General features: G+C 40.9%; 1 protein-coding gene across 1 annotated transcript in view; it reads left to right on the forward strand.

The window, feature by feature from the left end:
- The first annotated feature begins 7,004 nt into the window (after positions 1-7,004).
- Positions 7,005-12,169, forward strand: part of Lrp11 (LDL receptor related protein 11) — a 39,527-nt gene continuing 34,362 nt past the window's right edge. Inside the window, exon 1 of the mRNA XM_027939590.2 lies at positions 7,005-7,644. Within this exon, the coding sequence (XP_027795391.2) occupies positions 7,005-7,644 (640 nt within the window). The remainder of the gene's footprint in view (positions 7,645-12,169) is intronic.

Below are 12,169 nucleotides of genomic sequence, written 5' to 3' on the forward strand. Positions count from 1 at the left end.
TGGACATGATCAATATTAAAAATCAAATTGACTTAACAGACATTTCTAGAATAGTTTATCCAATAAGAGCTCCAGCTATTGTTCAAGCTGGTGAAAGACCTTGGTGTCATCCACATAGTACTGGTTCCGTAGGAATGAAGGATACTGGAGTTAGGGGTGATGGAGACTTCCACCAAGACTTCAAAAAAGGTCTGTGAGGCCAGGCAAATGCAGCAGGGTTGGCTATTGCCAGAAGTCAGCACCATAAGGTTGGGTTTTCTAGCCCCTAGAATCATGAGCCAAAAAAACTTCTATTGTTTATAAATTTCCCAGTCTGTGATATTCTGTTATAGCAACAGAAAATAAACTAAGACATATTTTGATGTAGATATAAGTAGGGTTCCTCAGTTGCCCCTGCCTTCTGTGTGCTGAATAAAAATCACAGAATACCTTGATAGCTCGGTGACTTAGCCACAGCAATATGCTTAACTAGATGATATGCCTCAACTTCTGGAGTGAAATAACTGAAATTCTGAGTAAAATATTTGCAATCTTTTGAAATAGATAAATGAGAAGATACAAAGTTAAAAGCTCTGTGGAATAACATAATTTCAAACTCAGCTTTAAAGAACTCCCACAGATTTCAGAATATACAACAAAACACTATTAATGAGAACTATTAGAATTAGGCCTGCAAAAGTTTCAGATATTGGTGTCATTAGACATAAAATATAAGTATGTTTACTATGTTTTACTTGGAAAAGAGAATATTGATAGATGAGCAAGGAATAAGAACTATGAAAGGTCACTCACAGTTTTGGAAAAAAATAAGCTAAAAGTTAAAAATGTTAAAATTTAACAGATATGGGAAAGAACCTTTTGTTTGGAGCATTTGCAGAAGTAGAAGGCAAACTGGAGAGGCCAGGTGGCTGATTCTCCAGCCCCATACCCTACCCTAGGCACACCCCACCCTAGGCACACCCCACCCTCAGGAGGAAAGGCACTGCACTGCCACAAAAGACAACTATTTGAGGGGACAGATATATTTGCCCAGACTTGAACATTACACAGTGTATACATGCATCTAAACCTCACATGGTGCTCCATAAGTAGGTACAGGTTTTAATGTGTCAATAAAAATTAAAGTCATGCTCCAGTTGTGTACAGTGTGTCAAAATGCATTCTATTGTCATGTTTATAACTAATTAGAACAAATTCAAAAATTTTAAAAATGAATTAAAAAGAAGCTGCAAACTTACAAAGTACTCAGAAATATTTGACTCCTATTGTAACATACGTAACATATGAATCTACTGGCACTCTGGAAATACACCTTGAACTGGAGAACTTAACACTTTTTGACAGAAGAGGAAACTTGCACTTCATCAGATTTCTAACCCAGAGGATTTTGTTTAATGGTAAGAGAGAAAAACTCACCATTCAACAGGACTTGATGTTTGAAAAAGATTTTCAACCAATTGGAAGCTTCTACACGCACCAACTGGATGAATTTTACTGCCTTGTAAAGGGCTCATGGTATATTGATTCTGTTCATTTGTCAGTGTGCAGCATGGGCAGTCAGATTTCAGCTAAAGCAAGAGGTCCCTTTCTGCTGATAGATGTCATCCAAGAGAATCTACAACCTTAGGCATTATTACTGCATTATTTGTCACTGGGAAACAAAAAATAAAAGTGACACTGACTTTAAATGTCAGAATAGTAAGTTCCTGGATGTTGCCATGTTAAAAGAGAGAACTGGTTAATATGAAGGATTTCTAATTGAGAGAATTCCCCTTCTGTACATAGCCATCATGAAATTCCTAAACATAATAAAGTCTGATTATTGAGCTTCCATTCAAAAATATTTTCTATTTATTTTATGTAGCCAACATGGAAGTTACTGTATGCTCAAACACAAATCTTAAATGTCTGAGAAATGTTCAGCTTATGCAACTAAATGTTTATGAATATTTGTTGTAAGTCTGTTTTATGTGTGTTTTGGTTACCAGTGAAATGATAGTCACATAGTTTGTGTACACATTATTGAAATGGCAATCAAAGATGCTCATTTGTATAATTTTAGAAATATTAAGAAATGTTACTTTTAGTTATTATAACTTTTCAAACATATTCCCCTCAAAAAACATGTTTATATTATCTTTCCCCAGGAGAATAACTTTTCTCAAATATTATCATCAAATTGAAATACTACTGTTAAGTTTTAGACTGAATTTTAAAATTAATCCTAGAAATACACATATTTATAGGCACTACACTTTTGGTATTTTATGGTTCAATCACTTCATGTTAAAATGTAATATTTTAAGTTGGAGGCATAATTACTTAATTGGGAGTCTCTCTAATGAGGTCCTGGGCCTTGTACACTGAAATATGCTTTGAGTGACTTAATAAGAGTTCTGTGCTCTGTCTTTACCACATTTATCTTAGGCCCAAACTTACTCATTTCTTTTTATTAAATCTGAACCATCAGAACTAAATATTTTATTCAATCATGAAAAATAACAAAAACATCACATTTATTCTAAATGGATTTTATGAAAATCTAAAAGATGGATTGTTGCAGAATTATAAAAGAATCTGTTTTATATAGTCTATTAATAAACGCATTATTGTTCTACAATTTGTAAGTCCTTTTGCTTTGGAATTTATCTCTATTTTAAATTCAATTTTTACAATGTCATAACATTTTTCAGATTTTACATTGGCAGTAACATTTAGAAGTTCCAATAGTTTAGTGAAGTTGAAGTGTGTCATTTCCAGTTTAGAAAGTAGATTATGGGGGGGGGGGGATTTGCCTATGTAAATTACCAATAAATCTAGATATACTTCAAAGCCTAAAATTTGACAAAGTAAATATTACTACATTTTTACAGACCATAATTTTAATCAGTGGAGAGTAACTTTTAGTAGACTTTCAAGAGATGCTTGATAAAGACATTTCTCATGTAGCTTTCAGATTTTGTGCTGAAGTGTTTAAAATTTATTTTATCTAAAGACATAAACATATAAATAGTAAGAGTTGGTATTTAGGGGAGAAAGATATAAAGGTAACATTTTAGAATTTGGACTATTTGGAACTTTGAATTTATGTTGGTCAGTAGCCATCTTAAAAATCTATAATGACTGTGTTTTTCACTTTAATGTTTCCATTGCATTGAGTAGGGTTTTTTTAATCCAAAATATTATTGGTGCAACTTATTTTAAAGGTTTCTGATATTGGTATGTGTACAGATATGAATCTTATTGAATGATACTAACAAGTTTTTAATTTTTTTTTTTTTAGTTGTAGGTGGACACAATATCTTTGTTTTATTTTTATGTGGTGCTGAGGATCGAACCCAGGGCTTCACAAACGCTAGGCAAGCGCTCTACCTCTGAGTCACAATCCCAGCCCTAACCACAAGTTTTATACCTGTTGCAAACCAGGTATAGGTTTAGAGCAATCCTCAAGGAAAAAATGGAATGGTCAAAGTCTGTTAATTGATTCTATGTCACAGGAAAGCAGGGAGCTGAAACTCCAAGCCTCGCTCTTGTGTTCCAACAAAAGAAAATTTAAAGTCAGACACCAAGGTCCTAAAGAGAACTTTATTACAAGTGAAAGTGGGGTGAAAATAAAGCAAAAGAAAAGTGAAGCTTAAGCAAAAAGCACTCTCATGAAAGAGAGTGGGCCGTCTCCAAACAGAGAATGACAAAGGAGACAAGGCTGTCCCCCATTTTCATTACTGTTTGATGTTTACCAGGAAAAATGGGTTCCATTCTCTGTACTCTTTTTGCTAATCAGGGGTTCACATAGGGACAGTGAAGATTTTTACCTTAGTTGGTTCTCTTTGGAACTGTCATGGTGGCCATTCTCTTTAGGGGGGGCTTCATCTACAAGTCAATCCTATGTTAATGTGGACAGTGGGGTCAGTAGCTGGTCAGAAGTTACCTTAATGTGCCTGCATTACTAAAGGAATCTTCCTTCCCAGACAATTGGAGACACTTATAGCCATAATTCCTAACTTCACATCAACTTCAGTGACTCACTTAGTCCCACTCATCCTGTATTGATCTCTCTTTCACTGTCTCCCAAAGATGGGAATGAGGGTCATGTGTCCATTTCAAAATTTCTGTAAAAGCCACTTGAAATCACTTATATGAAAGTATTCGGCAAACTTTAAAATCATACACATTGGTAGTTAATAATATATCATGACCACATGTTTACATTTCACTTCAATAATTATTATTATAACAAGCCATTAGAAGGTTTGATGATACCCCTGGGGCCATTTTTATCATAAGTGAATGTTTCTCTTCATAAAAAGCCTGTTAAACTCTCCAAGGCCTATGGCAATAAAATAATCTTTTTTTAAAATTAAAAAACATTGTTTTAGTTGTATATGCACTCAATGCCTTTGTATTTATGTGGTGCTAGGATTGAATCCAGTGCCTCACACTTGTGACACAAGTGCTCTACCACTGAGCTACAATTCCAGTACAATAAAATAATCTTTATATTGTTTCAAGGTCATATTAAAGTGGCTATAGCTATGTGGAATAAATACCTATAAGTGGAAGAACCTCTAGCACAAAGAGGCACTGTTACTTAGCCTACATCCAGAAACTCATCCCATTAAAAACAAAAAACAAAACAAAAAAAACCATTGTCCAAGAGAAGTGTGCTGGGAAGAAAGGAAGTTTTCATTCAATCACCAAGGAAAGAAGAAAACGGAGCTTGGCTCAGAAATCTGCTTCTTAACTCCAGTAGGCAGAAGAGTTACAGATATAGGATAGCAATAATGAGGTGGAGAGATAGCCTAATAAAAGGGATGAATATTCATGTCTTTTCTGGGAGTAAGTGTAGATCTTCCAGGATCCCAGGTGCCACTCCTTTCGTCATCTGCTGTTTCTGGTTATGGTGGCTAGTAGGTGTCTTTATTTTTTTATTTATTTTATTTTTATTTTTTTATTGGTTATTCAAAACATTACAAAGCTCTTGACATATCATATTTCATACATTAGATTCAAGTGGGTTATGAACTCCCATTTTTACCCCAAATACAGATTGCAGAATCACATCGTAGGTGTCTTTAGTCTTAAGAGACTAGACAACTCTAGGTCAAGTTAATCCTCTATTATAGTTTGGACAAAACATTTCTCAAATGATCAACATGTCTACATGCAAATGCTTTAGATTTTGACCCATAGGTTAAGGCAACAAAGGAGACAGACACAATATGAAGTCAGAGAAACCAATCATTTCCATACTGTTCCAGTCAGCATCAGACTTTTGTGGGGCCAAGAGAAGAATCAGTGTTTTCAGAAAAAGGGGATTTCAGATCCCTGAAGAGTAATCTAGGGAAGTAACCATCATAACCCATCTCAGAGGTGTCATCTACAGCAAAACCAGTGGGAGACTAATATGCACTGCCCAGCTGTGTGACCTCCAAAATTAGTGATTTTTAAGTCAACTAAGAAAAGTGAAGCTACATGGTTTGTTTAGGTTTTTCCCCAGGAATAGCACGTTTTTTTCACCTCAAAGTCAGAAACATCTCTCTTAAAACTTTACAATGTCTCCTTTTCTTAGAATGGCAAGAAACATCAGGCTATTTTTTCCCCTTTTCTTTCTCTATTTTTACCTTCTAATTTTGCCTCCTACTCTGTTCTGGGCCTGAAAAGCGATGTATTCCTAAATGTCAGCTCTGGAAATAAAAAATATAGCAGAAACTGCTATTTTCCTACCCAATAATCATTCTTCTCTTCTTTAAAAATACATTTAAGAATGTTCAACTCACAATGTCCAGCTTCCAGGCAAAAATGTTAACACATGCTAAAAAGCGAAAAATATGACCCGTAATGGGGGGGGGGGATACAAATCGACAGAAACTCATTCAAAAATAAACAAGATATAAAAGTTGCTCACAGATGTGTCGAATTCTAACTTGTATGGCGCAGGGTTGGGCATTTTCTTATACCTTATGTAAAGCACCACACCCCTAGATTTGACATGATCTAACAGGCTGTAGAGATTGCTGGGTTCAGATTGATTGATTGATATATATATATATTACCGAGGATTGAACCCAGGGGCGCTTAATCACTGAGCTACAGCCCCAGTCCTTCGCTTAGGGCCTCCCTAAGTTGCTGAAGCTGACTTTGAACTCAGGATCCTCCTGCCTCAGCCTTCCCAGCTGCTGGAATCACAGGCGTGCGCCACCGGCTTGGGTTCAGATTTTTACCTATGTTTGTGGAAATTTGAGCGAATTAACTACTGCTTTTTATATTTTCAAACAGACAAAACAGCCTTCGGTACTACTCCCCTCCCCACCCCCACCTCTGTTATGCTGCCCAAGCACAGACTCGCCAGAGCCTAACGTGGATGGGAAGGACCGTTGAGTTGTCCCTAGCATGCCCCTTCTCTGTCCTTGAGTCACAAGGATTTGTGGAAAGACCCTCCCTTCTCACCCACCGGCCTCGTGCTGGACCCCGGTAACCTGTCGCCCTGATCAGGTCAGCTCGGTTACTGAACCCCGCGGGCCCAGACTCCTACCTTGCCCTTCGGGGGAGGTCGGCGAAAGCTGCCAGTCCACAGCTCCTCAGCCCGCGGGGCGGGGCGGGGCGGGCTCTCGCAGCCGGGGAGGAGCTGGCTCCGCGGAGCCGCGCGCCGAGGGCTGGGCTCACTGCGGCTCCACCCCCGCCGCGGCACTGTTCACCAACCTGGTGCTGATCCACGTCGAGCCCGGCTCGCCTCCACCCAGCACGCCGGGGTCTGGTCCGGGAAGCGCCTCGGCGGAAAGAGAGGAGCCGTGCCAGGCCCCGCCGGCTATGCCTCCTGCTGCAGCGGTTCCCGCCGGCGCCCGCGCGCCCGCAACCCCTGGGGAGCAGCCAGGCCCCGGGGACACCGGGCTTTGAAGCCGGGGCCTAGTGCCCGCCGCGGCCCCGCAGGAGGGGCCTAGGCCCGCCTCCCCGCTTCCCTAGTCACTTGGCCGACCTAGGCTCGCTCCCCTCCGCTGCCGCCTGCCATGGCCGTCGCCGCCCAGGAGGGCGCGGACTCGGGGCGTCGGCAGCCTCGGCGGCACCAGGCGCTGCGCGGGTTGCTGTTGCTCTGCCTGTGGCTGCCCAGCGGTCGTACGGCCGTGCCACCGGCGGCGCCGCTGTCCGAGCTGCACGCGCAGCTCTCGGGCGTGGAGCAGCTGCTGGAGGAGTTCCGCCGGCAGCTGCAGCAGGAACGACCGCAGGAGGAGCTGGAGCTGGAGCTGCGCGCCGGCATCGGCCCGCGGGAAGGCTGTCCAGGCCCCGGCGGCGACGGCTACAGCGCCATGCCCGACGCCATCATCCGAACCAAGGACTCCATCGCGGCAGGTGCCAGCTTCCTGAGAGCACCGGCGGCCGTGCGGGACTGGCGTCAGTGTGTGGCGGCCTGCTGCTCCGAGCCGCGCTGTTCGGTGGCGGTGGTGGAGCTGCCCAGGCTGCCTGTGTCCCCGGCGGTCGCGCTCGGCTGCTACCTCTTCAACTGCACTGTGCGCGGCCGCAGTGTCTGCAAGTTCGCGCCGCATCGCGGCTTCAGCAGCTACAGTCTCAGCCGCGCCCCAGACACCGGGCTAGGAGACTTGGAAGCTGGAGACCCCGCTCTGGCCACCGCCTGGTCCTCGCCCCGGCTGGGTAAGCGCGACTGAAGGGCCTGCTGTGGCCAATCTGCTTGGGTACCTCTGTCCTTTCACCTGGTGGGTGGCTGTGCTTTTCCAAACATCTGGGAGACCCTCATGGGGAGAAAGACTGGCCTCCCTTCGCCAACTCACTCCAAATTCCAAGTAATTTAAACTGCAGGTAACCGAAAGGATGGCGCTGATTTCTCAGTCTTATCGATGGTTCCTGAGAACCCTTGTAGATTGGAAGAAGCCGGAGTGGTGGGCTGCCATATGGAATTTTCTAGGTTTGGGTAGCTGATCTAAGAGGATTGGCGGAAATTTGATTTTTTAAAAAATAGAAAAGCTCAGAGGGGAAAAAAGGTTTATTTTAGTCTCAGATTTTATAAGGCACAGTTTGTGTTAGCTAATTGCAAGAGCAAAATCTAATTACATGTGAACTTTCTCATAACACCCACCCTTTTTCTTGGTATGACTCTCAGGACTCAAGATTCTGCCTGTGCTTAATTGCTTCATCAGACAAAAGTGGGAAGGAAAACTACTGTTCACTTTAATACAGAGTTAAAAGAAGGGACTTGATTGTGGCTTAAAATCAGAATGTTTAAAGCATGTCTCTTTTTAAAAGAGCTAAAAATAGTGCCAGTTCCATGGCTTTACCTTCTGCAAGTTCTAAAAATGAGAGTCCAGACACACACAGGAGACACAAAAATTGTAGCTGTTGGAAAATTAACATCACTGAAGGATTAAGACCTTGATTGAGCCCCCCCCCGCATCAGACTCAATGTTTCATCATATAAGTTGATGTTTGATTTATAATAACACAAATGACATCATTAGCAATATTGGGGAGCAGGGTAGTGTCAGCCTTTTTGGAAATCTGGCTTCTCCACGTGGTTTCAATGAGAAGGGCTGTAAATCTTTGTTTATGGTGCCCTGCCTCCCTCCCTCACATCCACTTAGATGAAACTTAGGACATTTGTCAGGGGAGCAAACGTCAAAAGACCATCCTGCTACTGCTCAACCTTGAGCTAGATGCTGGGAAGGACCTGGTGGTCTTTTCCAAATATGGAGCAAACAGCACCTGCACTTGGACCCCTACCATCCTCCTTGAGCCTTACCTCATGGCTGCTGTCCTTCCTCTCCACCCACAGAGGGAACAAAGTATCTGGGTTCTCACTACTGATCTGAGAGGAACTGACATAGTCAAAGGGAGCCTTCCTACAACCACGGGAAAGGAAACTAAATAGTAAGAGAGTAGGTCCAGGGAAGTTAACAATAAAAACTTTTAGTTGCTGAAAGTTTCCAAGTCATTTTTCTTCATTCTTCCTTCTTTACCCTTCCTTTCTCTAGGGAGAGTTTTTCTAGGAATTCCATTTTATAGATGTTTGGAGATAAGATGAGGTAACCACTGGATTAATCTTCATTTCTGAGAGAATGCTGGCATACTCAGACTTCAGTCCCCAGCAACAGGGAAAGTGCGAGGTGCAGCCAGGCTCAGAGGCTACCTTGTCTCTCTGCATGGATGGTGATTGGTTTTTCCAGGGTCCTGGGTTTGGTTTCCCTACCCAGATGCTTTACGTGGAGTTCTTTGTGCTTCTGAGACTACCGAGTTTTTCCTTTTTAAATTCTTTCTCTTTTTTTCCGAATCTTATGAACACTTGGAATTGAAGTCTCAATGACATTCAAAATGGTTTAGAAGAGCTCTAGGAAAAGAAAAGTTGTTAAAGGATTATTTGAAGTCAGATAAAGGATTAGGAAGAAATAGTGAAGGATTAGGTGGAACGGGATAGCACAAATTTATAGCATCAACCTGTTTGTTGCCCACATTTATTGAATTTGGTGTTAGGAGATGTTCTAAACTCTTCACACACATGAACTCACAACAGCTTCAAGATCTAGGTTCCATTACAATCCCTAGTGTAAAAGAAAGCTTTATGAAAGAAAGCCTCTTGCCTGAGGGTCACACAGCAAGTGGGTTTTGGAGCTGAGACATAGAGCAGCTATGTGCTTTCTCCAGCAGCTCCTGGGTTGGAACTTAGTGGCTATAGGGGATGATGCGAGATGCAGGAATAAGTAGAGGATGCTGGAGAGATCTCTTGAAGTGACCAAGCCTACCTGGTAGGGCATCCTAAGAGCAGAGCAGGTTTGAGATGGGGCTCCTCCACATATAAGTCCCTGCTAGTCCCCTTGGGACTGGTGTATGTACTTTTCTTCCAGCTCAGATTGTCATGAGGATCAAGGATAGACATACCTTGTGCATGATCAAAGTGGCACACATGTCCGTGATATCAATATAGGACCTTGGTTGGGTTGTGCAGTTGGCTGGTGGGGTAGGAGGACTGACTGTGAGGATGGGAGGGAAGGAGGGATAGGTGGGCACTGGAGCAGTTTGGTTCATGGAGAGGCTAAGACTGTAACCTCCCAGAACTCAGAGCCAGAACTTTAATGTTGTTCCACTGTATAGCTTGAAATCCAGTATCTCTGGGAAGAATTTGGGAAGTCATCCCCTTCTGTGTCAGGGAAACTCAAAGCAATAGGCAGAGTTCTGCTCTCCCCTTTGCCTATCACCTGCTGCTACCCCTAGCCTGTCTCTCAGCTGCTCCAAGAGCAGAGGAAGAAATTGGCCATCCTGTCAAGGTTAATCCCTCCCCAGCTGGTAGCCAATCTCCTCCAAGGACCTTACTTTCTCACATTTTCATCTCTCTTGTTATAAATCAATGTTTACATTTAATAAATAATATAACTAGTTAGCAGTGTTTGGGGAAATACATTTTAGACCTCAACCCTAACCACACATGAATTCTAGCTGGATTAAAGAATCTTTTTCTAAATTAAGCCATAGTTTATTCCATAGATAGGAAACTTAAAAATAAAACTACTGTTATATATCTGTAAGAAATATCACTTTCTAGTCAATTCAAGAGATGATAAAGGAAAAGGATACATTATGGACATATTTATAAAAACCATGTCAAGAAACAAAAGAAATTGCAAACAAGAATCTAGGAAAATATGAATTTAAAATATTTATTAATAGAGCATATGAATCAGTAAGAAAAACAAAAATAAGTGTGTGAAGGACATGACCAAACAGTTTCCAAAAGAGGAAGTATAGTTGATGAACATATAAAAAGATTCAGCCATTGAAGTAATCAAAACAAATATCAATAATGCCAGCTCGGGCTTATTAAATTTGCAAAAATAAGTATAATCTTAACTTGGCATGAATGTGGAAAACTTAATGTACTCTTACATAGTCACTGAGATTGTAAATTGGTACCATCCCCTTGGAAACCAATTGGGAAATACTTAGCAGAAACTATTACAATATTCATTTATTTGATCCATGTTAAAAAAAAGTTTAAGAAAAAAGTGTTTAGTATGGCATTATTTATAATGGTGGGGGAAATTGGGTAACAAAGTAAGTGTCCAATAGTAAGAATTAGGAAATTTAAATGGCAATTCTAAAATTTCTGTAATTACATGGGCAGTTCTATATGTGTAAATAAATATTAATAGGTGGAATAAATATATATCCATAAGCTAGTAGATTCAATTCTGAATGTGAAATTATATTTGTGGTAACTGGGATACACTTAGGGTACCTCAAAGTATAGTAGAAGGAGCCTTTGAGTTAGAAATATCTGGGCTGACATCTGAGCTGAAAAACTGAGCACTTGAATGTGTGATTTTCAGCAACCATAGCCTCTCTGAGCCTAGGTTCCTTATCAGTAGTATGCAGATCATAGTACCTACCTCAGAGTTTTAGTGAGGTTAGGCCTATGAAGCACTTAGTGTGGTTCCTGGTAGAAAGAAGTCACCCAATAAATGGCAACAATTATAATTACAGAACTATAATTATATATATCATATATATGATCATCAGCATGCTATGGAGAAAAATTAGAACAGTACAGACCAAAAATAACAATAATCATATTGGGATTGTGGGTAAGTTTTTTCTAAAGTGTGACATCTTAAAAATCCTATGATGGCTTTTACCACGTTTCCAAGCCTCTGTCCTTAGTCTGGCCCTGCCTCCATATCTCACTTCAGGGTCTTTCTAATTTCTCAGTTTAGTCTGTGTTCACACCCAAACACCTTCCTTGTCTTGAAGGTTCTGTTCACAGCAGTATGTTGTGAATGAGGCCAGCTAACTTATTCTTCTCTGGGTAAAATCCCAGTTTGATATGCTCAGTCTAAAATTGGTGCAAGTCTTATTTCACCTCTGTAGGTCTTACCAACTGTTTAGTTTTTAAAAACAATCAATGTTTCCATAGTATTTAACATAGGATTATTACATTTTTATGAGGAAAACTCAAAATTATATTTATCTTGTTCTTCATTAGCAGGTCAACCATTGTTAAGTGGTAGCACACACCTTTTCCTATTGTCTTTTACTTACTTTAAGGGTTGTTTCTGGGTAGATAAGCTCTGGCTTATTTTAAAATACATTTTATGGTATCACTGGAACATTATCTCTGTTATTCCAAACATATCACAGGTCAATTTAATGGGTATAAGAATTTCACTATGGGGGC

Source organism: Marmota flaviventris, chromosome 6, assembly GCF_047511675.1.
Source record: "Marmota flaviventris isolate mMarFla1 chromosome 6, mMarFla1.hap1, whole genome shotgun sequence".
NCBI classification, from domain to species: domain Eukaryota; kingdom Metazoa; phylum Chordata; class Mammalia; order Rodentia; family Sciuridae; genus Marmota; species Marmota flaviventris.